Raw genomic sequence first — 27,158 nt, 5'->3', positions numbered from 1 at the left:
TCCCTGCCTAAACCGTCCATCACTCCCTGCTAGGGCCCGGTGACTGTGTCCAGCCTTCCTCAGGGAACTAAGTTCTAAGGACAAGCGCTCCAATACCTCCGGGGTCACTTCTTGGGTGGCTTGTTTCTCCACTGCTTCCCACAGCTGCAAACCTTCGCAGTGCCACCATCCCTGGGGAAACTCCGTCTTAAGTCCCATGAAAAAACGCTCCAGCCCCGCGGGGCGCCCAGGACAAGACAGCGATCGGATTTCGCGTGGCCGCCCAGCTCCCCCTGCTCCTCTCCCCTCCTGCCCGGGAACCCCCGGAGCCAATCAGAGCGTCGCGGAGCTCCCGGTTGTAGAGTCCCGAGCCCGGGACCCGCCCCTCTTTGTTGCGGTGGCCAATGGACGCGTTCGGAACATCGGCGGCTGCCCGGGTGACTCGGTTATATGTCACAGAATAACATTCGAGAATGGGACATGGAATGAGGCGACGGCCGCGGCAGCCCCAGCAGCCCCAGCAGCCCCAGGCCCAGGCCCCGCAGCCGCAGTCGCCGCAGCAGCCCCCGCCGCCCGGAGAAGCTCCGCGGCCATGAGGCCGGCCGGCCCGAGGTAGGGTCCGGGAGCTGCGGCGCGCCCGCCTCGCGCCCCGCCCGCAGCTAGTCCCCCGGGTGCCCGGCGCTGGAACTCGGGGAGAGGGGCGGGTGGGGCCACTTGCACCGGCGCCTGGGGGCTGCAGCCGGCCCTCGCCCACCCGCTCCGGGAGGGCCTCCGGGCGGAAACGCGGCCGCCTTTGCAAGCCGAGGCTGCCGCTGCGCCCTCGCGGCAGCCCGGGCGCTCACGTGCCGGCACGTTCTGGGCTCGGCTGGCGCTCCGCCACACCTGGCACCAAGGAATGCGTGGAGCCTTGCGGGGACCTCCTGCTCCTTCACGCAGCACGAGCTGTCTTTCTTCTCTCTACCAGTCCACTCCGCATCCTCCCGGCTCCTTGGATCCCCCTCACGGTGTCTCGCGGCGTGTGAAGCTTTGGGGCAAAATTCGAGTCGCCTTCCGCGGGAATTGCAGGGCTGCAAGCCCTTGTGCAATTCCTGGAGGGGGTCTGTCGGCGCGCGGGGGGGAGCGGGGAGTGACGCGGGGCCACTCCGAGGCCCCACCGCCGTTGGACACAGCCCCCGCCTCGGTTCCTCTGGTGTCCACTCACCCGTGGTGTGTGCTGTGTCTCCACTGATTTCAGGCTCGGCCCGTAAGCGGAGCTCCCGGTTCGCGCGTCCTGCGGAAGCCAGAGGCATGGAGAAGGCCATCCCCGCGGGGCGCTGATACCCGCGCCGCGCCCGCGCGCACACGCCCCCCGCCGCCGCCGCCGCCGCCGCGCGCCCCCTACCCCTCGCCCCGCCCCGCCCCGGCCACACCATGACCGGCTCCGCGGCCGGCACTCACCGCTGCCCCCACCCCAAAGGCGCCAAAGGCACCCGGTCCCGGAGCAGCCACGCGCGGCCCGTGAGCCTCGCCACCAGCGGGGGCTCGGAGGAGGAGGACAAAGACGGCGGGGTGCTGTTTCACGTTAACAAGAGCGGCTTCCCCATCGACAGCCACACCTGGGAGCGCATGTGGATGCACGTGGCCAAGGTGCACCCCAAGGGGGGAGAAATGGTGGGCGCCATCAGGAACGCCACCTTCTTGGCAAAGGTCAGAGGCTTCGATGGACGGGGTGGGGTGGGCAATGATGGGAACACTTCAGTCTGCATAGCAAGTAGAGGCGATGTCCATTTTCCTGGTCCCGCTCTGAACTCTCTTATGCTCCTCACCCCCTTCGCTTAATTGAGATGTTTGTCTTGGAAGCCTTAGAAATGGGGGAGGGAGAGGTAGAGGGCTTGCTGTCCTGGGACTGTGGGGTCCGGTCGTGCCAAGGGTTCTTTAAATCTCAGGCCAGACTCTGTTTGCTCACCCCCATGTACATCCTTCTCCAGCAAAAGCTGTAGCCACCAGGTAACACCGGCAGTGTCAAGAATGCACAGGGCCCCCCTAGGGATCCCACCCTAATTTTCCTCTTTGCAGTCTCTCCCTCGCAAATGATTTATCAGGCTGTGAATGAATTTTGCAATCAACCAGTCAGACTTCTCAGCGTGAATCATTTCTAGACTCTCTGCCAATTTTTTTTTCATGACAGTGACTTTCACCTCTGAAACTTGCAAAGCGGTGAACTGTCTCTTTTCCCAGCTTATCTGAGCTCCAAGAAAAGAAGAAGAGTTTTGGCTATTGCTTGAAAGGGACTTTCCAGTGCACATGATGCATTAGTCTCACTGGACAGAGAAAAGAGGCTCAGGAGTGAAACTCTTTTTACCTTGGAGAGAAGCCAGTGAGCAGACTGAGTTTGGTGGCCAAGGATATAGTTAGTAAGGCGGAGGGAGGGAGGTGTGCAGTGGTCACTCTCTGAGACATCAAAATGCAAGCTGCAGAGAAATGCTGCAGAGCCTGGGGGTTATGTCATGGCAGATGGTTTCCGTTGACCCCTGGGGACACTGGTGTGGCTGAGAAGATTCCTGGGCTGGTCTAGGAATGCCAGACCTGAGACCTGAAAGGCCATCTGGCTGAGTCCCCAACCTGGAGCATCTGGTGACCTGAGCATCTGAGCCCTGCAGGCCAGAGAGCTGTGTGTGCCCTTGGAGGAAGTGACAGAGCCCAGAAGCTTCCTGCTGCAGTCAGTCAGTGCTTTAATACAGCAGGTCGAGAGATCTTCATTATGCCCGATGCCCAGGATCTTTCCTGCTTCTGTGTCAGCTGTAATTACCCTTGCTGGGTTTTCTTTGAGCACGAGAACAGCACTGGTCTCGGCTGGCAGTTCTGACTTCAGATTTTGTCCTTGCTTGAGTGAGTCTTGCTTTACTTAAGGAGGACCTAGGAGCCCTTTAACCCTGGGAGAGAGGTGGCCACAGGAGACAGAGTCCTGTTCCTACTGTCCCATGCTCCCATTCTAATTCATCCTCCTGAGCACTGACCCTGCTTCTAACTGTGGCTTCCTCCTGGCCATGTGTACGGGGACCCCTTTTCTCCATGGGAATCAGGGAATGTTTGTTTTGGTGGAGACCAGTCTCCTGCCTCTCAGCAGAATCCCTTCTTCTTCCCAGAGACTTTTTTGGGATGGGGGGCTCATCACCTCACAGGGCAGCTTGGCCCCGGTGCCTGGCCAGATTTGGGTTTTGGTTGTTCGGAAACTCTTTTCTTTGGTGGCACAGACATTTTCCTTCTTCACCTTCAGCCCCACGTCATCACTGATTCTTGCGTTGCCCTTTGAATCAGGGCAGCACACGTCGACCTCCTTCGCTACTCACAGCTCCCTAGAATGTTACGACATGGTGCTCTTGGAGTAAGGAGGGGACTTGGAGTAAAAATTAAGGGACTGAATTCTAGTCCTGGTTGTACTACCTATGGGCTTTGTGGCTTCAGTCACTCACTTAAAATCTCTGGCCTTAGTTTTTTCATCTGTAAAATGGGAGTAGAACAGATTTCATATAAAGTTCTTTCCAGCTCTTCAATCCCTTGACGTTATGACCCTTGTGTCTCCAGGTCTCCAGTGCTGAGCTGTGTGACAACAGAGTTGACTTAGAACAAGTCCTCAGGACCTTGACCTTCTGTCATTCCGCATCTTCCTTTAGTCCTTTGTCCTCATGTAGCTCCTTTCACTGTGTCTTAGTGTCACAGTTCCCAGATCAAAGCACTCTCCTCTTTCTAGGACACCTGCTAGTTTGTCACCAGTCAGTCCACTAAAATAAGCATGTATGAAACACAGTCTTCTCAATGCTGTCTGAGCAGTTAGAACACAGATTGCTCTTCCCTGAGATCCATACTTGACGCTTCCATTATTGTGACTGAATGCTGCCTTCTTTAAAAAAAAAAAAAAGTTCCCTTTTTTATATAGCAGCCACACTGTCTTATCTCTTCACAGTAACTTGAAGTCTCATGAGAACTCCTGCCAAGTCAGAAAAATCCCAGGCCAAACATGGGCCTTGGCTTTTTGAACCTAAATAAAGAACATTTCTCTCTCTTACATTGCATCATAATAGCTGGTTCTCCACCCCCAGCTCCATCTTGGCATCCCCTTCTCCCAGGTCCTGACATTCCCCAACCCCTGACCCCTACCTAGGTCCTGAGATGGGCACAGCTTCAAAACAGCTCCTGGTCCAAGGGTTGTTCTTACACTCAGCTTGGCAGACTTTTTCCTTTGGGTCCATGTCCTTTTCTCCTTTAACCAGTGTCTTGCTGAGGATTTTGCAGCAAGGGGTGGTGGGGTGGTGATAAAGGGTTCGAGAGTTTCAGGCTAACATTTTTTTTTTTTTAAAGATTTTATTTATTCGACAGGACAGAGACAGCCAGCGAGAGAGGGAACACAAGCAGGGGGAGTGGGAGAGGAAGAAGCAGGCTCATAGCGGAGGAGCCTGATGTGGGGCTCGATCCCATAACGCCGGGATCACGCCCTGAGCCGAAGGCAGACGCTCAACCGCTGTGCCACCCAGGCGCCCCTCAGGTTAACATTTTTGACAAAAGAGGACAGGGAAGGTACCAGAGGTTTAGGAGGAGGACTGAATGATACTTCTTTGCAGGATATTTTGTGAGCTGCCATGGGAAGGTCTGCCCACAGGTCCAGGCGCCCCTACCTGGGCAGGAGCGGGGGAGGGGGGTGCAGGGGGCTCACCTCTTCTGCAAGCCCTCCTTTTCAATGTGTGACTGCAGGCCTCTCCCCCTGATGGTTACTGGGTCCAAGTTAACAGCTGACTACATGAAGGCCCGGGCTTTTCAGGGAAAGTACGATAAAGCAGCAGAGTCAGTTGGAGGATGACAGAGGAAGAGAAGGGAGAGGCAGGCCTGGCTGGCCTGGAAGGAACAGCAGGGTGTGCGAGGAAGGAGCTCCTCCTTCTTCTCTCCTGGCTGAGCTGGACTCTCCAAGGGGCGACGAGAATGGATGCAGCAGGAGACAGCAATGGTTTCTTATAGACCCCATGTTTTTGTGCCTTGTTCTCATGTCGATTCTAAATTGGGAAAGAATTCACTTTTAGAGGACTCAGCTCTGCCTGAGCGGGGAAGTGTGAGACTGTGGGGGGAGAGTTTGCCGTCAGGGCCCCATTTCTGTCCCCTGCTAGCTCACACAGGCAGCTCACTCCCGCCTCTGTCTTCGATTCAGAACCATGGCCTGTCCTTCCTGCTTGGCCCAAGGTTGAGACCCCCAGAGCTCCATACCAGGCCACCATGCACAGGCTCCGGGCTGCCCCTGATGCAGAGGACTGGGTCCGTCCTGGGCTCACGAGTGACGTTCTGTGCTGCTTCTCCAAGTTGCCAGAGAAGATTCTTCTGCCTGGCGTGTCTGCATAATCACCTGTATTTCCCAGAGCAGGGACAGCAAAAGGCTTTGCTTCCTCCTTGTTCTTTCTTATTGAAGATTCCTGGTGCCGACTGTTCTGGCTTGCCCCCCTGCTTCCTTTTCTGCCTTCCCCCTTCTCTTGCTTATGGTGATGCCAGGTACACACCTACGTCTATTCACATCATTTCTCCCTGCATTCTTTGGATAGGTAGTTGTGTTTGCCAAGAATGGGACGAGAGAGAGCCTGACCACAGAAGCCTTGCCTGGGGTTGGTTTCATTATTCTTCAATAACTGTGTTCCCGTCTTGCCCACTCTTGCCACCTGCCCCCACTTCCCAGGGCCCCCAACCGCAGACCATCGGCACAGTGCCTGTGGAGAGAGGCTGGTTTCGATCTCTTCCCTCTGGATTCTGCCTTCGTCAGCTGGGCTGTGACTTGAGGGGCTGGTTGCAGGTGGCAGGAGGCAGGAACCTTGAGGAGAAGTGCCCTGGAAAATCTAGGCTGGGGTTTCAGGTGAAACAGGGCAGGAAAAAAACATGAAGGGGAACTCTTAGGATGCGTCAGGGAGGAAAAAAAAAGAAAAGAGTGTGTTATGGGCATTTTATAAAAAGCTTGTACCAGTTTGTGTTCCCATCATGCCTTATAAGAACATCCGGGTCAGCCTCAGGCCTCCACATTTCATAGTATCTCTACTAATTGGAGGTGAAAATGGCATTTTGCAGTGGCTTCACTTTGCATTTTTCTTTTTCTTTTTTTTTTTAAGATTTTATTTATTTATTTATTTATTTATTTGTCACAGAGAAAGAGAGAGAGAGAGCGCAAGCAGGGGGAGTGGCAGGCAGAGGGAGAAGCAGACTCCCCACTGAGCAGGGAGCCCGGTGTGGAACTTGATCCCAGGACCCTGGGATCATGACCTGAGCCGAAGGCAGACACTTAACCTACTGAGCCACCCAGGCACCCCTTTACTTTGCATATCTTAAATTATTAATGAGCTTGAAAATTTTTTTCAAATATCTATTCACTTCTTTTGTGAATTGTCTTTTCATGACTGTTTTTAAAAATCGTGGTAAAATATACATAACATATAATTTACCATTTTAATCACCTTCAAGTATACAGATCTGTGCATTAAGCAATTCACACTGTTGTGTTCCATCTCCAGAACTTTTCCTTCTTCCCTAGCTGAAACTTTGTACGCGGTAAATGCTAATTCCCTCTTCCTCTCTCCCCTCTGTCCCCGGCAACCACCCTTCCGCTTTCTGTCTGTATGAATTTGATTACTGTGGAAGCCTCCTACTGTTTCGCTTTCTATGGTTTCCATCACCCATGGTTACCCACGGTCTGGAAGCAGAGGATCCTCTTTCTGACCTGTGGTCAGAAGGTCACTAGTAGGGGGCGCCTGGGTAGCGCAGTTGTTAAGCGTCTGCCTTCGGCTCAGGGCGTGATCCTGGCGTTATGGGATCGAGTCCCACATCAGGCTCCTCCTCTGGGAGCCTGCTTCTTCCTCTCCCACTCCCCTGCTGTGTTCCCTCTCTTGCTGACTGTCTCTCTGTCACATAAATAAATAAAATCTTTAAAAAAAAAAAAAAAGAAGAAGGTCACTAGTAGCCTAACGCCCGGTCACGATGCCTACGTCATTCCCCTCACTTCATCTCATTAGGTAGGCATTTTATCACCTCCTATCTCAAGAAGGATGAGCTCACTACAATAAGAGATTTTGAGAAAGATCATATTCACGTAATTTTTATTCCAGTAAATTGTTATCCTTGTTCTATTTTATTGATAGTTTTCATCTCCTTACTGTGCCTAATTTATAAATGAAACATTACCGTAGGCATATGTATGCATGGGAAATGACATGGTATATATAGAGTTTGGCACTCTCTGCAGATTTAGGCGTCCGTGGGGGGGTCTCAGAACATACGCCCCGTGGATAAAGGGGGACGACTGTGTAAGAGGTATCATATGATATTTGTCCTTTTATGTTTTGCTTATTTCACATAGCATGGCCTCAAAGTTCATCCATGTGGTAGCTTGTGTCAAAATGTTCTTTTTTAAGGCCAAATAATATTCCATTGTATGTATTGACCACATTTTTAAAAATAAGCTACACCCAATGTGGGGCTCAAACTCATGACCCCGGAGATCAAGAGTCGCATGCTTTACCGACTGAGCCAGCCAGGCGCCCCTGAAGTATTTTCTTATAACTTTGTATGAACTGTTCATGAATTAAGGATATTAGCTCATGGTCAAGATGTGTCCCCAAGGGGGAAGTGGATGTGTTCTCCTCTTCCATTAGGGTGAGAAGGCATCTTCATGATGTTCCATGTTGAGTGTGCAGAGACTCAAGTCCTGCTGATTCTGTCTTCCAGTTCCAGAAGCGAAGACCATTCAGGCTTCCCCAGTCTAGGTCCCGAAAACACATCGTTGATGAATAATAACATAGCCTACCCTTCTAGAGTACCAAGTGCCAATCCCCAGTTGCCTGCTTTGTACATTAGGTCCCACAGTCTTCACAACCGGCCCAGAAGGTCTGAAGTAGGTGATATTCTCCTATTTTATCAGGAAAGAAACAGAAGCTTAGAGACGTCATGGAGCTCGACAGGGTCCGCAGCCAGTAGGTGACGGAGCAGGGACTTGGATCTTGTGTCTGTCTCATAATTACTGGCCAAGGGGGCCGCCTGGTCCATCGTCCTGTGGGGGCATCGGTGACCTGAAGTGCTGGTTGGGCGCCAGCCCCCAGCCTGAGCCCCAGCCAGCTCTCCCAGACAGCAGGGTGAGTTGTAGTCTGATGACATCAGCCCCTCAGCTGTCTCAGCTCCTCTCCCCACCACAGCCCTGATCCCCAGCTGGGCTTGTGGAATGTGGCCACAGCGCCTGCACTCTCTCAGCCGGGCCTGAGGTAACCAGGCAGCTGTTTTTAAAAGCCCTTGGGCGCCACCGGGCTGCTATTCTGAGGACCAGCTGCTGCGTGACTCCTACCCCACCATCTGGCTCTTGTGGGCTCTGTTGGGCTTGGGGGAGTTGAAATAATTTGGTGGTTGGCCCCCATAGCCACCTCTGAACCAAGTCCCTGTGGCTATGGCAAGGCTGTGACCAAGGGACACCCCTCTGAGGATCCCTTAGGTGACTGGTGATTCTTGGGAGGGGGGGTCATTTCCCCATGCTTACCATCTTTTGTATTAAATAGGTACAAACAGCACTTTTCTGTGTAGAAATATGTTGTGCTGTCTAATTTCCCTCCTTTCTTCCTCCATCTCTGTGTTTCCTCCCCCTGGACTAGAGCTTGGAACATAGCAGGTGCTAAAGAAATGTTTGTCACATCTCCCCTTCTCTCCTCACTTCTCTGTGAAATCTCTGGCAAATTCTTACACAGAATTCCAGGTATGGGCAGATCAGTGGCTGTTACTGCAAAAGCAAGGACAAGATTGACACTTCTAGTGTTTGTAAGGGCAGGAATATAAGGATACATTTCATAATACATCATACATACATCTCATCGGTGTGCACGTGCACCTGAACGTGTGGAAGGGTCACGTGAGTGAATGGTCACGGGGGAATATTTTGCTCCCCACAATTACTCTCCAAGACAGAAATGTGATTTGAGTGGATATGTTGTAAACAAAATGTAGTTTGCAGAACAGCTGTGCATGCGTGTACACCCCCCCCCCACATTCACACACACACTCACCTTGGCTGCGAAATAGGACGTGTGACTAGTTTCCTTTCTGCTGAAGGGGCAGTTGCCGTGACGTAGAAAGTTGCAAAACCAAGAGGAAAGAGAAGCACTGAGAGGAAGCGAATGTCAAGGAGCATTTTAAGTAAATGCAGCGAAAGATGCAGAAGGTGTGGAAGGCCTAGAATTATGCAAGGGGCCCCGCCGCAGGCCCAGGGGCAGGGCACCCTCCAGCCTTACTGCGGGGGCCTGAGCCTGGAGTGCAGGGAGAGTGCCAGGGCATGTCCTTCGGCGGTGTTTGTCTCTGGTGCCCAGCCAGGCTGCCCGGCACTGTCCCCGAGTCTCTCCACCAGCGGCTTCTCCTTCCATCATCTAAGCACTAAATCCCCAGGGCCTCCCTTTCCCTGTTTTCTCAAGGATGAACTAATCCGTCCTGTGGCCCCTTCTGCTCCTCCCTAAGTGGCTTAAGCCTGGAGGAGCCTCCCCTTTCCTTCCTGGCGGCAGCTCTGCCAGAGCCACAGGCTCACGGGGGACCGAGCCTCTCTGTCACCAACAGCCCCGCCCCGCCGGAGGCCAAGCTTAAAAGACTGAGAAGCATAGAGGGAGGAGAAAGCACACACCGTCCCTTGCTTCCCAGGAAAGGAAGGGCTGGCTTCGAAGGCCCTGCTCATTCTTGCTCTTGGCCTCGCTGGCAGGGGTGCTCAGAGCGGCCTGGTGTCTCAGAGCTGGGGTCTTCGCTCTAAATTCCTGAGAAGAGGCACTTACCTCCCTCTTTGCAGTCCTTGCCTGCTGTTGCTCCTTTCTTTTCCCAGTAGTGTTAGAACTTTGTGCGCTCAGTCGCAGACACTCGGTGGGTGGTGACCAAGGGGCAGGCGAGGAAAACAAGAGGTGCCTGGTCAGCTGTAAGGGGTGAAAGGGTAAGATGGCTCATGAGTCAGAGGGACTGCACTCACCTGGGAAAAGTCACGGCAAGAGGGAAATCTTTTCTAATCCACTTGTCCAAACTCAGGGAAGGGCCGCGACGGGCATGGTGTTGAGGAGAGATGACACGTGTGGGGCCATGCTGCATTTCTTCAGGGCACCAGACATCTTGTATTCGGTGGTGTCCTGGAATATAATGGGTCATACCAGCCATGCAGCAGAAGGTATAGTCATGCAGTAAAAATGTGAGGGGTCCCGGGGCATGCCTGTGAACATCCTGGGCCAGGCTGAGTGGCAGACACTGTAGGACATGGTCCTTGCCTTCAAGGAGACGACGCTGAGGCTCCCGTGGGGAGGCAGGCTGTGTTCACATTCACAACCCACAGAGGGCCAGAGAGAGCCATGGTGCCCAGGGCACAGTGCATGGAGGGAACTCAGAGAAGCAGAACTTCGGCAAGGGACCACGTGGTCTGGGGAAACCTGGTGCAGGGGCCGTCTGCTGTCAGGAGCAGCTCTCTGGTGCTTTCAGCCCCGTGGCTGCCCTCAGACCTGGGGTCCCGGAGCATCTCCTTGATGAAGAGTTCTCTCTACTTCTTTGCAGCCTTCAGTACCCCAGGTTCCGAACTACAGGCTGTCGATGACGATCCCAGACTGGCTGCAGGCAATCCAGACCTACATGAAGACACTACAGTATCCTTCCGACTAGGGTCTGGGCAGACCCAGCCAGGGCACGGGCGTGGCGATCTTGAGCCTGGTGGCAGGTCTGTCCCCAGCTGGTCAGCAAATGCTCTCTAAGGTTGGTGAGGCCAGGCATAGAGGGATGCCCCAGTGTGCCTCTGGAAGGCATGATGATAGGGGAGGGACTTGCAATGATCAGACCCTTCCCCCGTTAGGCAGGTGCGGGCCAGGACGGCAAGGCACGGTGAGGCAGCGGTGCCCACCTGGAGCCCCTCTTCCTTCCTTCCTCTTCCCTTTCCCCTCTCCCCTCCTCAGTCATCTTTGTTTCCCTCCTCCTCTCTTCCTCTATGGTCTGTCTTTCTCCCTCTTCTCTCCTGAGCTTCTTTCTGCTCTTTTTCTTTCCTTTCTCACTTTCCTGCCTTCATCCTGACCGCTCATAATCTGTAGAAGATCCACCCGGTGCTGCCTTTGGCTCCCTAGGTGCCCCAGACCAGCAGCCTTGCTCCCTTCCTCAGGAAGAAATGGGGCCCTGGGATGGGGGTCCTCTCCCCTCATGTGAGCTTGGAGAAGCATGGAGAAGCCCCGTGGGTTCAGGCTGAATTCAGACCAGTGGACTCTGGTCCTTCTCTCTGCCAGTGTCTTTGGCTTGTCTGTAGCCAGGATTAGATCTGTTCTGTGGGCCCGCACCAGCAGCACTGTAAGAACAAAGGAGCAGAGGCGGCTGGTTCATTGGCCACTGCTGGTACTTTTTTCAGGAATAGGAATCAGATGGGAGCTGGGCTGTCAGAGGTGTCTGTGAGACGGACAGACCGTTCGCCCACGTCCGTGAACATCTCAGAACGAAGCCAGCATCAGATGCCCTACTGATGCAGCTGTTGGCACCCTAGCCCCCAGCACATTGTCCAAGAGGTCAGTTCTCTGCTGACCTCTGTCCTTTGTCCCGAAAGACATAGAATTCAGCAGAAAGGAGTCCATGGGGCACCGCACACATGTCCCACGTGCCCAGCAGAGGCCCTTCCTCTCTGTGCTATGTGCAAGAATCTTTCCTGTGGATTTTTATGTCTTCTCTGAAGGGAAGGGCATACCAGAGGGGGGTAATGCCAATTGCTACTGATTTCAGTAGGCAGATTACCTCATTAGCCTCTCAGTGCCCCCTTCACAGATGATGAACTCCCCTGCATGGCATCTTCCCAGTGGAATCCTGAAGCAATAGTAGAGGGGGAGGTGACACCAGCCTCCAGGGGTGAAGCCAACAGCCTTAACCCTGAACAGGATATCTGCTATTGGTGCTGATCCCCAGACTGGGACCCCTGGGGAGCGCAGCATAAACTTCTGCCAGGATAGCCTTGGAGCCCAAGAGCCAAGCCTTCTTGGGTGTGACTGACTCCTCACAGAACATTCCAGAAGGTGACAGAAACTAGAACGGCTCCCCACTTCTATCTAGGACATGATCTTCGCAAGGATCATGCAGCCAGAGGTGAAAGGGAATGAGCCTGGCTGGGGATGCCCTATTAGGGGCAAATGTGCATGTGCTTCCCGTATCATTTGCTCATTCTCCCATAAACCCCACAGCACGTTCTCAGCCAACTTTTCACAGTTTGCCTGAAGGATCTGCTTTTTCATTTTCTTCTCTGACCCATGATGAAGGTCACTGACCTAGATCACTGACTGCAGAGAGGGCCGGAAAAGGGAAAGCGCCGCAGGCTGCTGGGATCATACCCCGGTCGCCTGGTCGTCTGAGCCACTGCACAAAGAAGACAGAGTGTGACCTCTGTGTTTTCTCTTCTGACCAGACTTTTACAGGCACACCTTGGAGACATTGCAGGTCTGGTTCCAGACCACTGCAAGAGAGCGAATATGACAATAAAGCGAGTCCAGTGAATTCTTTGGTTTCCAGGGCATGTAAAAGTCATGTTGACACTGCCCTATAACATATCTAGAATAACATAAAGCGTGCAATAACACATCTAAAACAGCAGTCTACGTCCCTTAATTTAAAAGCTTTTATTGTCAAGAAATGCTAACCGTCCTCTGAGCTTCCAGTGAGTCTCAATCGCTGGTCACAGGTCACCACAACACATTATAATAATAATGAAAAAGTTTGACATGTGAGCATTGCCAAAATGTGACACAGAGACACCGAGGGAGCACATGGTATTGGAAAAATGGTGCCGACAGACTTGCTGGATGCAGGGTTGCCACAAATCTTCAGTTTGTAAAAAAAACCCAAAACAACACTAAACAAGAAACCACAGTGTCTGCAAAGGGCAGTAAAGCAAAGGGCGGTAAAATGAGGCATGCCTGTATTTAGGTCCTTGAGACTTCCTACGGCTTTGTCCTGGACACAGTAACGCATGCTTGGCTACCAGGCCAGCCCTGACTATAGACGTGCTCTTTTGGGGACGTGAAAAGACAAATCCTGCCCTCCCTTCTGACAGCTTCAGAGTGTCGGCCATCAGGAGTGCGGATCTTGCATGGGCTTCTGGAAAGACAGGTGCCTCCTGAGCTCTGCTGCATGGGGAGAGGCCTTCTGAGAGTCGGCTCGGGCTCAGTCTGTCATTCTGAAGGCTGTTTACAAGAGGCTTCCCACCCCCGCTCACTTTCTGGGACTCATAACTGCAAGGAACTGAGAAAGGAAGGCCGGGCACTTTTTTGTTATTTTATTATGGGTTTGTCTCACTTTATACACTAGGTGTATAGACTAGATTTATGAACAGGGAGAAAGGCATACAGGTGCAATTTTTGCCCACTGAATTCTACTTTAAATGTACCAGAAATATCACTGTTTGAATAAGATCTTTGGTCAAGTAAAAAAATTGCTTCACAATGAGGTTACATAGCCCCTTGTTTTCTCTTTTCCCTCGACGGTTTTTTTATATTGTATTTTTCGAAAACTGGGCAAGCCTACATACTGTGATGGGCTCTCTTATGGCTCGTGCTGATAATTACAGCTCGGCGAGCTTGTTAAATTCATCTTCTGGCTCTCACCCTGGAACGTCCATCACAACAGCCCAAGGCGGGGTGACTCTGAATGACATCGAGGGTTAGGACCATGGTCTGAAATTGGAATGTCCAGGGGTGGAGCCCAGAGTCAGCTTATAATGAGCCCCCGCCCCCCACCCTCCGGTAGTTGTTACGTGTGCTTGTGTCTGAGTGGTCAGGCATGCCTGTCGGGAGGGAATCCTAACCTTCCCCGGGAGGGTGCTCAGCGCCACCCTCGGCCACTGCCTGTCCCACTGTAGGGTCACACATCTACTGTCATACCTCCTGCCAGGTTACAACTTCTTGATTCATTAGCACCTTCCCAACATGCACTTTTTTCTATAGGATTTTGTTTGAGGCAGGAAAGAGAAATGTGTAAAGCAACTTTTCTTTAGGCTCTGAAAAAAATCAAGATCTAGTTTCCTAGAGCATGACATCAGGGAATCTTTGGTCTCCTTCAGAATGACCTGGTGCAGGCTTGCCAGTCCCTGACACTTTTCTGGACAACCAGCTAACTCCCAAGTTGTGGGTAATAGTGTCATCTTCTCAGACTTAATAACCATGGTCTAGTATCAGTCCAGTGAAATGAAGGTGATGTCTCCACAGTAAGCTTTGCTGCAGAGACTGTGCACTATTAAGAAACCATACTGCCATCCACCCACCCTTCTATCCATCATCCTTTCCTTCCATCCATCCATCTGTCCGTCCAGCCACCCACCTGCTTACCCACCATCCGTCCACCTTTCCATTTCATCCTCCCTTCCATTCCATCCACCCCTTCCATCCATTTATCCATCCACCCATCCATCCATCCACCCATCCATCCATCCATCCACCTCAACTCTTCTATCTATCCATCCATCCACCCATCCATCCATCCATCCACCTCAACTCTTCTATCTATCCATCCATCCACCCTTCCAATCCATCACCCTTCCATTCTATTCATTCTTTCCATCCGCCAACCATCCATCCAACGATCCATCCATTCATCCATCCATCTATATACATCCATCCACCGACCTTTCCATTCCGTCAATTCCATTCATCCTCCTTCCTTCTATTCATCCATCCACCCTTCCACCAATCCAGCCATTTATCCATCCACCTGTCCACCCACCTATTCACTTATTCCTCATTCATTTAATAATATTTGCTAACTGGTATATGTTGAACTTGTGCCAGGCTTTGTGGGTGATACAAAGATAATAAATAAATGGTCCTAACTCCCAAAGAGTTTGTAGTTTCATAAGTGAATGAAGACATGTATTCAACTAAACAGAACACAGAGCAGATTGAAAAAAACTATTATAAAGGTCCGAGGTGTTTTGAAGCATAAGTTAGAAATTAGATTTTCAGGGAAGGGCAGTGAGAAGTAAGAGGCTCTTGGCTACTTTCTGGCTACTGGACACTTTCCAGAAAGCCCCTCACTCTTCATTCCTCATCCCTTTAAGAAATCAATGCATAGCTTCCTCTGCTGGATCACCGGGTCCTTTGGAGTTTTCTGTCACTTTCCCTTTACATACTTCACACAGATACAATCATACAGGGACCCAGTTCTTTGAAATTAGGAAAATGAGACCGCTGAGTGGGTAAGTGGTGCATGATCTGTGGGCCAGGGGACCTCTCTCCTCGAAAGCTGCCAGCTCCCTTTCCCACCCTTTATCCCTGTATCCCCTGCTCTAACATCCTGGTACGTAAGGGGTGGGAGTGCGGGGGTGCCCCAGGGCCAGGTTGGCAGTGGGGCTAGGGGCTAGGGGATGGGCCACTTTGACAGCTAAGCTCCATGGGGGAGACTAACTCTTACAGGGGTGCAGGAGGCCTGTGAAGTTGGTTTTTGTTTTTTGAGTAGGCTTCAAGCCCAGCATCACACAATTTCAGGCTTCTTTTTGGCAATGCAGTTTCAGAGTATATCATTTAAGTAGGCTCCACGCACAGCGTAGAGCCCAATGCAGGGGTTGAACTCACAACCCTGGGATAAAGACCTGAGCTGGGATCAAGAGTTGGACACTTAACCAACTGAGCCCCCCAGGCGGCCCTGAAGTTTGCTTTATGTGGCCTCCTTTCCTTGCTCTTTGTAATGCCCCTTGTCCTAGGGCAATGAGAGGATGCTGTCGCATACAGGCACTAACCTCCAGGAACTAACTCTTGGGGAGAGGAGTGGAGAATTTAGGCATTTAGTTCGGCCGGGTCCAGATGTCCTTTGGCTGTGGCGTCCTGCATAGTGAGCTCTGTCCTTTCCCTCTCTAATGCTGCATGGCACTGGGTGTGGAGATAGGCACCTTGATGGATTGACCGACAGACAAACTGCATAATCAAATAAGTCGTGAGATGGTTTGCTGTGCTCTACCCTACAGGTTAATGGAAACAGCGAAAGAAATGACTCGGGAGTCCTTGCCTATCAAATGCCTTGAAGCTGTCATCCTGGGCATGTATCCTTGAAGTTATGTTTGCTCAAGTTTACTCCATAGAGGGTGGCCTCACTATGGGGCCCATTGTGCCTTCGTTGTCCTAGACTCACAGAGGTGATATGCATTGTCTCCTTCGGGGAAAGTATCCAGCTCCCCTGGTGCTTCTCTTTAACTTTCACTTTCTGCAGTTGAACCAAATCAGAGCTTGGTTCCTTGGTTCATCGTCAATGTAAACTGTTAGCTGCACCAGGCCCAGCTCACAGGCCAGATCCACTAGTCAATGGGAGAATTCCAACTTAGAGGGACTGCCCAGAGAGCATGTATCATTATTTTTTGCATGTCTCTGGCATTTCAACAGGATAGTAGCTACTCGAGGGGAAGTGGGGTTATCCAAACGCATCTCTGGGGAAAGTTCTAAGAATGGATTGTGGAGGAGACCAAGCAATGGCATAGTGTCTTGACTCTGCGGAACGTAGAGCTGAAACAAGGGTCTGGGCTCTCCCATACTTTCTGTTCCCCTTTCTGCCAGACTCCTGGCTCCTCAGCCTGTGGGAAATATGGTCCAGAAAAGCTGTGATGGCGCTGACTTAGTGGCATCAGAAGGCAACAGAATATGATCTGGTAGAGGAGCAAAGAAACTTGCAGTCGTTTGCGGTGGATGGCTGGAAGGGACGGTGACCAAGGGGACGCAGCAAGACATGAACTTGGGAGGTGGTCCCAGGAAAGACCAGGTGGGCCGTGGAATGCCGTGCTGAGTATGACCCTCCTCCGGAAGGCAAGGGCAGCCCCCGTGGAGGCTCTGCAGCAGAGGCACGACACGATCAGGCATGCATATTAGAGAGGTAGCTCTTCTGGCAGACTGAAGGGCGGACTGGAGAAGGTGCTGGATCTGCAAAGCCAGTTGGGGCCGCTCCCTGAGGGAAATGGAGATGCTTGAGCCATGGTCCTGGCCAGGGGAATGGAGGTGAGGGGACATCAAGGAGATAGAATTTCCAGGACTTAGAAGCCAACTGAGTGCAGGAGTTGATGAGGAAGGAGTCAGCCATTACGGTTTCTGGATTGGGTGACAGTTTGTGGAGGATGGGCTGGAGGGATGAGGGCAACCGAGAGGTGAGATACTTCGGCCCCGTAGCCAGGAAGGTGGAGGAAGGAGCTGGGGTCATCAACACCACATGTGGGCTGATTAGCTCTACGTGTGGGAGGAGACAGAGGCAACGAGCCCACATTTCCTGCTTGGAAAACAGGGTGATCTGGTAAGTGTGCTGCAGCCCAAGGAAAGGACTTGTGGGGAGAGTCAGATTTATGGGGAGAGGAGTTCAGATTTGAGTATGTTCAATTTGAGACGTGGGGAGGGGTGGGATGTCGGGGTGGGGTATCCAGGGTGTGATGCTCGGGAGAGGGCTCTGCACTGGAAATAGAAATTGGGGAGCTGCGAGTATTCAGGGAGTGGTAGCTGCTGTCTAAGGAGCGAGAAGAGAAGTTCAAGGACTAAATCTCACCCTTTTTTGGTCTAGTTGGACACAATGAGCCCGTGACAGAGACGAAGAAGGAAAGTTAGAGAGCTGGAAGGAAATCCAGGAGAGAAAGGGGCTAGCGTGACGTCAGCGGAAGGACCGGTGGCTCAGAATCAGACTGGGGACAGGCGGACAGGTGCAGTCTGTGGGCTTGGTCTCCTGGACACGTTCATGAGAAGGGGTGTTTCTGGCCCTCTGCAGTCTGCAGGGCACTGGCCGGCCTCCTCTGAAAGAGATTGTCCACAGGTGCCCAGACTGACATTTGAAAAATGGGAACTTGAGCCCTATTGTGGCCCTTCCCCCACAGTTCTGTCCTACCTCCTTCCTGCTCCTCACAAAGCAGATGAGATGTGTGTCCAGGGAGCCCAGCTGGAGGGCAGAACGGACTGGAAGCGGCAGATGGCCCCGGGGACTCTTCTGTGGCAGGAGTCAGGCACAGCTGTTGGGCAGAGCCTCCTGTGAGTTTAATGAGGGTGAGCAGTTGTTGGGGATTTGCTGGGAGGATCAGGGAGGGAGAGCCCACGGGCCCTTCCCTGGGCGGACTAGCCACCTTCAGACTCCACACACGGGCGGAGGCCATCTTGCTTTACACAGTAGCCGCGTCCCTGCGCAATTGTATAAACCCAAGCACTACTTTAGGTTTTCCTGGATTAATCAATTCTTTTGGGATTGTGAGGGATACACTTGTGACTGGCCTCTGGGCCTGTCCAAATCAGAGGACAGTGTGCTCTTTGTTTTCCTTTGTTCTTAACCATGTGACATTTCAGAGAAGTGCCGAGAAGGTGGGGAAGGGTGGAGGAATGGGGCTCACACTGCTGAACACAGGGAAATTTGACTCTTGGACACAGACAAGAAACACAGACCTGAATTCCAAAAGTTACAGCATCTTTGTCTTTTCTCTTTGCTCTTTGTCAGCATTCCTATGGCCTGTTTTTCTCTCGAGCACAGTGAAGGACATGACTTGGGTCATCTGTCTGTGTCTCCCACATGCCCCTCTGGGGGTTCTTGGGAAACAAATGGCACCTCAACAACTTTGAAACGGGTCAGCTCGGCTTCTGCTTGGAAGCCTGTGTCTCCCGTCTTGTCCTTCCTTGTTTTCTCTCTCTTGACGTTAGTCCAGAGTTCAGGATTCATTCACGGAGAGCCCCTTCGTTTGCTCCTCAGTGCTTTGCGCACGCTTTCACATGCTTGCCGGAGACAGAGAACTTTGGTTCATCTTCCAAATCCTGGCAGCATTTTGGGGGTCCTTGCTGACCGTGAAGGGGCTTAACACAGCACTAAAGTGCTATGGCTGATTCAGGTGACAGATTTGTTATTAGAGGTGGTGAGGCACGTCCCCAGCAGGCTGGATGCTAGACGGATCTTCCAGGAGCTTGGGCATGTGCTGCTCCCTCGTCCCTAGAAAAGCTCAGGCACTTCCCTGCCCTCATCCACACTTCCTTGTCCCCTCCATCTTCATGCCCACTTCCTCCAGGTACCAAGGCCTTCCTGATGGCCCTAAAAATGGAACAAATTCTAGTGATGGTGACTTGTGACAGGATGGACTGGTGGTCTCTCCCGTCCCCTGTCCCCTCCCTCTTCTCCATGTGGCTGACTCTGCTTGTCCCACAAAACGAATTTTGGTGTGGTCACCCCATGGCCTCTTCTCTGCTCCCCCTGGGGGTGCTGGGCTTGCCTCTCTCACAGCACACATCACGCTGGGTGGTTCTTCTCAGTTTCACCGAGACGGCATTGACATACAGCGCTGTGTAAGTTTAAAGTGAACAGCATAATGGCTTGACATACATGTATTGTGAATGTGTTTTTTTAATTGTAGTAAAATAGTCATACCATAAAATTACCATTTTAACTATGTCTAAGTGTACGGTTGAGTGGCATTGAGAACATTCACGTGGTCGCGCAAGCATGGGCACCAGCTGTCTCTAGAACTTCATCTTCCCCAACTGAACTGAAATTGTGAGGCCCACCGAGCACTAATTCCCCATTTTCCTCTGCCCCCAGCAACCACCATTCTACTTTCACTTCTATGAATTTGACTACTCCAGATAGCTCAGAAATGGAGATCATACAGTGTTTGTCCTTTTGTAACTGGCTTATTTCACTGAGCCTAATGTCCTTGAGGTTCATCCATGTTGTAGCACAAGCCATAATTTCCTAACGTTTTAAGGTGGAATACCATCCCGTTGTATGTATACGCCACATTCGGTGTATCCAGTCATCAATCCGCGGGCACCTGGGGCGCATCCCCGTTTTGGCTACTGTGGGTAATGCTGCTGTGAACAGGGGTGTGCAAGTACCTGGTCGAGTCCCTGCTTTTAATTCTTGTGGGTACACTCCCCGAAGCAGAGTTGCTGGATCATATGGCAAATCTTGATGTTTCCCTTTTGAGGAACTGCCATGCTGACCATGTTGCGTCCATTTTGAGTCTGTCTCCCTGACAGGCTTCCAGAGGAGGGCTGCCTTCTTCATCTTTGGCTCCACAGCCCTACCTGAGGCTGTCTGGCACAGGAGATACGCACCCAGTAAAGGTTTGTTATCCTGACTAAAACAACGAGGGAATGCCCTTCTTCCAGCCCCAGAGAACTTACCTCAGAAAACATGCAGGAATGGATGTCAGGGGACTCAGAAGGTTGTGATTTCACTCCCTCACTGCCGGTTAATCTCACAGGAGGAAGTGAAGAGAAAACAGGTAACTTTATAGAGAGGAGCTATCTGTGATTCAGTTGAGGGCAGAGGACAGGGCTGACCTCAGGGCTGCGGGCTGGCTTCTGGATTGGCCCTCACTGAGGCATTCTTTTGAAGTCTAAGGAAGGTGTCCTCACAATGGAGGGTCATCCTTGCAGCAAGCAGTAATGACGCACTTCTGTGTGCCAGACCTGTGCTACACCCGGGGACAGACACCAGCATGCAAAACACCACTCCCGCCCCTACAAGATGCAAACGGACACACAATGACAACACTGGATATTAAGCACCAGGTGCTACAGGGGTGGGTACTGAACTCATACTGAGGAAGGTCGGGAAGGGGGGAAGGAGGGAAGGGAGAGCAGTGAGGCTGTTCCAGTTGGGGTGCCGCCAGTGTGAAGAGAGTAAGCCTGCAGCATCCTTCTCACTCATGATTCTTACGAGACCCCAAAGATCTCTGCCAGGTTTGAATCCCCTGCACTAGAAGGCTGATGTGTGAATGAAGCCATAAGAGAAGTTCTAGTGCAATAGGGGGCATCGTGTGCAGAGTATGTTTACTGGTGTTTTGTTGAATTGGTCTCAGAGCTTTGTAATGTCAAGGTCATTTAAAAGTCATTTAAGACTTCTAGTTATAGATGACTTCCCATTAGGAGGGAATATATGTGCCAAGGGCATGGGTGTGGATTCTTTATGGTCTCGGCATATCCTTCAAAAACGTCTCGTGGTTGACTGTGGGTCCGTATGCTGGTCCAGGGTGTCGGGGGTGGGGGAGAAACTGGACAAAGGAATGATGAGCAGGGGCTGAATCGTGGCAGGACTTTGGTAAAGGATTTGAACCAAGTCTGGAGAAGATGACAGACAATGAAAACTGAAGCAGAAGAGTTGACACATACCAAATTTTGGCTTGAATAGAACATTCTGGTCTCTGTGTGGGAAGCCCATTGGAGTGGGGGCCAGAAACAGTGAAGACAGACTGTCAGAGTGTGGAGAACTGTATCCACTGACTGAGCGCTTACCACACACAGGCTGCCATGGGAGCACCTGGATTATTATTTACCTCAGGAACACCCTGGAGTCACCACAGGTTTTCAGCAGAAAAGTGACACCGTGAGTTTGCAACATGCCTCTCCAGAAATACTGGGTCCTTGCCGGGGCTATCCTGGGATTTTGAGATGGGCTTGAGGATGTGGTACTTCTTGTCCATCGCTCCATTGTGTGGAGTCAGTGGGGTAGTTACCTGATGCTGTGCCTGTCGGGTTGCTGGTCCCAAACCGATACAACAGTAAGAGGTTGGGTTGCTCGATCCAAATGGGCTGATAAGTGGGGAAAGCCAATCTGTGATGCCAAGTATGTTGGGGAATGGGGGGAGCCTGAGGTTTGGGTGCTGGAGGCAGCTTTCTGTGTGATACTCAAGGCTGTTGGCATGGGTGTGCTGGGGCCCATGAGAGGAGAAGATGAGGGGCAGGTGTGACCTATTCTGATGCCTTCCCATCCAGATAATCAACCAGTCTGTTTGTTTGTTTCTTTCTTTCTTTTGAAGATTTTATTTATTTATTTGAGAGAGAGAGCATGAGTGGGGGGAAAAATAGAGGGAGAAGCAGACTCCCCGCTGAGCAGGGAGCCCAATTCTGGACTCAATCCCAGGACCCTGGGATCATGACTTGAGCTGAAGGCAGACGCTTAACCAACTGAGCCACCCAGGTGCCCCAGTCTGTTTCTTTTACATCTCATTGCCTTGCCTTGATTCTGTTTTTCATTTTTCTCCTGGAACATTGCAGAGGCCTTCAATTTCTGCTCTGTCCCACATACTCCAGCCAGAATTAATGTCTGAGAACGTCATTCCGATTACATAAAAAAAGCCTTTAATACTCATCATACCCTGTAGAGAACTAAGGGAGGGGAAAATCCATGATTTTGTTTTGCATTTATTTAATTACTAAAGTAGAAGGCAAGTTTTTCTCATTGTCCCCTTTGAATTTGTCTTCGGTATGCACCATGTAATAGGTACTCAAAATATCAAGTGAATCTTTTCTAAAAGGATTAGTCTGGATAGGTTAGGTGTGAGCCTCAGAGGCAGAGGGATGGACACTTACTTTGCCTGTATGGGCCACTTCCCTTCCTGGGAGTCCACGCTCTGAATTTTCAAGGCCTCCTTTCTCTTCCTTGACTCGGATGGTCTAAGATACTTAACCAATGGACAGGCTTCCATCGAGCGATTCCCCATCAGCTTTAAAACCTACTTCTCAGGAAACTACTTTCACCACGTTGTGCTGGGGATTTATTGCAATGGCCGCTATGGCTCACTGGGCATGAGCCGAAGGGCTGAGCTGATGGACAAGCCGTTGACCTTTCGGACTCTGAGTGACCTCATCTTTGACTTTGAAGACTCCTACAAGAAGTACCTGCACACAGTCAAGAAGGTCAAGATCGGGCTGTACGTCCCCCACGAGCCTCATAGCTTCCAGCCCATTGAGTGGAAGCAGCTGGTCCTCAATGTCTCAAAGATGCTAAGGGCTGACATAAGAAGGGAGCTGGAGAGATATGCCAGGGACATGAGAATGAAGGTGGGTGCTGGGGAGACTAGTGAGTGATGCAAGAGAGGCCTATCCCCATCCTCTGTCTGTCTCCCTCTTGCCTCATGCCCCATGTTTCTGGGATGGTCCAAAGCTCCTTGAGTTTATCTTGCTTAGTAGCCACCCTATTAAAACAAAAGGTGTAAATCATTTGCTATTTGACATGGACAATTAAAGTTACTCTTTGCATAGACTGCTCAAAAACTGGGGCTAAAGTCAATTTAGATGTTAGAGTTAAAGCATGTCTTGGCCTGTACTTCCTTCTAGGAAATCAAATCCGAAATGTTAGTCATTTTAGATTGAGGCTCTCCTTTTGTTTTGTTGTTTTGGTCTTTATAATAGGGTGACCAATCATTCCAGTTTGCCTGAAACTGGGGGGTTTCCCAGGTCGTGACATTTTTCCTACTTAAAACCAGGAAGGTCCTGGGCACACGAGGATGAGGGGGGCACCCGGCTTTATAATCTTCTGCAGAGTTGCATTATATCTCTGCTTTGCTTTATAAATTGCAACGCATTTTGCCATCAAATTCTGACCCAGTGTCACAATAGCAAGGGAGCATTCACTGTGCTGGCTTCATAGAAACTACACTCATGAGCCCTTCTTCTTTCTCCCATGTCACTTCCATGGTGACATCATGCCTGCTTGTCCTTGTCCCTCCAGGGCTTGTGGAGTCACTGAGAGAAAGCCTGTGTGTACTCGGAGGACCACAGGGGAAAGCGATTTTGCTGACCTCAGGCTTGGTTCTGTTTAGCGCCTGGGGACTTGTCATCTTCACCCTGAGGGACCTGGAACCACTCTATGCCTGTGTGGGGTGGGGGAGTCCGAAAGAGCAAGCCCATTTCTGGGGCAATGCAGATGGGACTTCGCCCTCACAAGATAGTACCCAGAGGCAGCCCCACGAGGCTGAGGCATGGGGCTCTGCTCATCTGCTGTGGAAAAGGGGACACAGTGTAATCATCTCAGCCTCTGGGAAGGGGTCCTTTGCTCCTTGCCAGTGCAGACTGAGCGAGCAACATCTGTCAGTACGCCCCCTTGGAAGTCTTCCCCTCGGTACCTCCTAAGCACCGGGATCACGGCAGGCTGGGGGCGGGGGGGGGGGGTGCTGTAGGAAGACGCGAGGGCGGTTTCCTTTCGGAGCCAGTGTGGTAACTCCTCACATCTCCTTCAGATCCTGAAACCTGCAAGTGCCCATTCTCCAACCCAAGTGAGAAGCCGGGGGAAATCCCTGTCCCCCCGAAGGAGACAGGCGAGCCCCCCGAGACGGCTCGGCAGGAGAGACAAGTCGTGAGTACTGTTTCCTCTTCCTTGGCTCAAGGCCCAACACACACACATCCGTGGGGTTGTCCTGGCCCATGGGGACAAAGCTGTGTCCTGGGCGTGGCATCTGAACCAGGCCAAGATCTCCAAGAGGACCGCCCCTCATTCTGGGGCATTCCTTGTGGAGAAGGATCCACTGTGCATATCACCCCCATTGCTCTGACGCCACCGCCAGTCAGTTGTAGACTCAGGTGAGGGGATAGGCTCCAGACAGCAAGAGATGAAGGATATCCCCAAATCCTGGCAGTGTGGGAGGAGCCTGCGTCTGGGGCCAGCTCAGCTCTTTGTGAGCCCCGTGACATGAGGCCTGTCATGTCACCTTCCTGGGCTTAAGTTCCCTTAGCCAGAAGATGGGATTGTTAGAACTGATGAAAGTTTCCTAAAACCCTGTAGCCCTCCGTGCCTGGCAGAATTCATGATCATTCTTTGGATCATGGCATCAGAAATCATCTTCCTTGCTGACTCCACCCTCCCCCATCTTAGCCTGAGGCCCGTGATTTCACACCAACTTCTGAGGTCAAAATGACTCACTTGACAAATGACAGATTGGAGAAGCTGAGGAGGCCCAAAGTAACCGGGGATAACCACTGGCCAATATTTGGGCCATAATTATACAGGAGAAAAAATACCCCTTTGACTAATCCCGGCAGCACGCTGGGTCACAGGAGGCTCTCGCTGTGCCCGGGATGGTGGTATGGCCCACGGAGGTCCAGCACGAGCCCCAGCTCTGCCGCCCCTCAGCCTTGCGGCCTGGCAAGGAGCCTTTCAGGAGCCTTGGTTTGCCCATCCGTCCAAGAGGATAAAAACGCTTCCCTTGCCTCTCTCTCTCAAGGAGTCATAGGATCAACTTAGAAGACGTAGTGAGAGCGATCTGTTCATGGTGAACTGCTTTCAACACAAGCATGTCATTATTGCCACATTAATCCTGTAGAGTGAGAAGGGAGAGTTTTAGTTTTCACTGTCAGAGGAAGAAACCAGAACATAACCCAGGTTTGTTATCTTGTGCTCTCTTGTAGCTGCTCAGTGATGGGACTGGCACTGGAGCCCAGGTCCCTTGGCTCTGGGAAGGGGGAGGGAGACAGAAGTGTTGGTTCTGTCTTTGGAAGAACAGGACAGCATGACGTGTTGTCAGTTCTGAGGAAGTTTCCCTGTTTGTCCCCATTCCACTTGCCACTGCTAAACCAAGGTCCGGAATCTACAGCCAGAAGGTGTTGGCTGAGATGACTGGGGTCCGGGCTTTGACAGGGAGGGAAGACGAGGTGGGGGAGGGAGGGCTGGGGAGCTCCTGCAGCAAGAGAAGCTGGAGAACAGGGGGGACTTCAGCATGGTTTTGTCTTTTTAGGGAGCAGGATGACTTCAGATCTTTTGCACAAGCCCCTGACCCTGATCCTGCCTCTGATGCTGACCACCACCCTTGCCTCTTGACCCTGACCTTCACCGTAACCCTACCTCTCCCCCTCTCCGATGCAGTCATCCATTCATCGGCATCCCTGAACAAAGTAGCAGTTGTCTGAGAGGACTGCGCACACGTAAACCCTTCTCGGAGGTCACGTAGCAGGGAGCCAGTGACCCAGAAGTGGCAATCTGGTTACTCAGGAAGCAGGCGAGGGGCCCTTTTCTCTGATTTGTTAGCTTAGCTGCCCCAGGAGGGCTACATCTTCCCTTGGGAGCTCCCGGTCTGCAGCAGACATCTAGCCGTTGATAAAGCCCCGCGTTGCCCTCTACACCCCAAAGTCCTGAGCGTGCCACCTGACAGACTGATGCACCGACTGGCAGTGTGGGGGTTTCGGACCATTCCTGTCACATTTATTTTACTTGCATCCACTGGAACTTTGCCGTCCAAGGCATGTTAAGTTTTTAACCAGAAAAATTTCCCACGAGTGCCCAGGGATGAGAAAGCCAGCAAGATCTCAGACACTGGCTGCGGAGAGAGAAGTCAGAGGCCGTGCCAGGTGCTGGTGGCCTGAGAACAGTAAGGGAAGAAGGTGCATTGGGGCCTGGACTGTGGGATTTGAGCCACTTCTCAGGAACCCTGGGGAAGACCCCTAGAAGCTGCTGAAAATGCAGATCTGGAGCTCGAGGATTAGAGGTCATGACCGTAGAGACATCTGCTTAGCAGTGACAGCTGAAGCGCTAGCTGGATAAGTCGGTGAGGAAAGAAGGAAGCGCGGCAGGCCCTGAGCAGCCCGGAGGAAGAAGCAGCAGAACAGGAGATGGGGAAGGAATAGGCAGAGAGGTTGGGTCAGGAGTGTGGAGGGGCCTGTCTGCACCTGTGGAAGCCAGCTGTGCAGATCGTAGGGGTGGAGGAAGGGGGACATGAGGGAGCGTTTCAGGTCAGGTAGATGAGGACGTAGAAGTTGACGGACTGCATTAAGAGGCTTTTATCCTGCCGGTGAAGGAGGTGCGTCATCGGGTGGGAGCGAGGAGGAGCGGGTGGGTTATCTGCACGGGGTGGAAAGGGGGCTGCCCACGGCACGAGGGCCCAGCTGTGGATAGATAGATAGAAGGATCCTACACCCCCTTCTCAAACGAGCAAGCCCAGATCCCCAGAGGGCTGTTCAAACAGGCTGTGGGGCCCCTTCCCCAGGGTTTGTGATTCAGCAGATCTGGTTGGGGCCCGAGGACCTGCTGTTCTGGCACGTTCCCAGGGGATGCCGGTGATGCTGGTGCAGGGACCACTCTCGGAGAGCCACGGTTTGATCAGTCAGAATGGGAGAACTGATTTGGGGGTTGATTTAAGAAAACAACATAATGTCAGGGTGCAGGCACTGGATCTGCTGAGGGGGCAGAGGAGGCCGAGTGTGAGTCTGGGGCTCAGCTCCTCCCAGGCCTGCCTGGGCCCCTGGAGCCTGAGGTGCTGAGGTGAAGTTAGAGGTTGTGACCCCCGCCTGACCCCCATGGTTGGGCTCCACTGAAGACGCCCTGGGAGGAGCCTGGCTGGTCATTCTAGGGGCCAAGTAGGGACACTGGTGTTCAGTCACCCCCAGGCCATGCCCATACCCTAATCTCTGGCTACTTTGTCACGCAGCCAAGGCAAGCGACCGCACCTGTGCCTGCAGAGGACGGCT

General features: G+C 52.1%; 1 protein-coding gene across 1 annotated transcript in view; it reads left to right on the top strand.

The window, feature by feature from the left end:
- Window positions 1–1,389: 1,389 nt before the first annotated feature.
- VASH2 (vasohibin 2) overlaps window positions 1,390–27,158 on the top strand; it is a 38,677-nt gene continuing 12,908 nt past the window's right edge. The window contains exons 1-6 of the mRNA XM_008701160.2: window positions 1,390–1,665; window positions 10,531–10,619; window positions 15,125–15,181; window positions 15,947–16,021; window positions 22,382–22,763; window positions 23,942–24,057. Of these exons, the coding sequence (XP_008699382.2) occupies window positions 1,390–1,665; window positions 10,531–10,619; window positions 15,125–15,181; window positions 15,947–16,021; window positions 22,382–22,763; window positions 23,942–24,057 (995 nt within the window). The remainder of the gene's footprint in view (window positions 1,666–10,530; window positions 10,620–15,124; window positions 15,182–15,946; window positions 16,022–22,381; window positions 22,764–23,941; window positions 24,058–27,158) is intronic.

Source organism: Ursus maritimus, unplaced genomic scaffold (assembly GCF_017311325.1).
Source record: "Ursus maritimus isolate PB19 unplaced genomic scaffold, ASM1731132v1 scaffold_2, whole genome shotgun sequence".
In the NCBI taxonomy this organism is placed as follows: Eukaryota; Metazoa; Chordata; class Mammalia; order Carnivora; family Ursidae; genus Ursus; species Ursus maritimus.
Note: the sequence above shows the minus strand (reverse complement) of the source record. Positions and strands in the feature narration are given on the sequence as shown.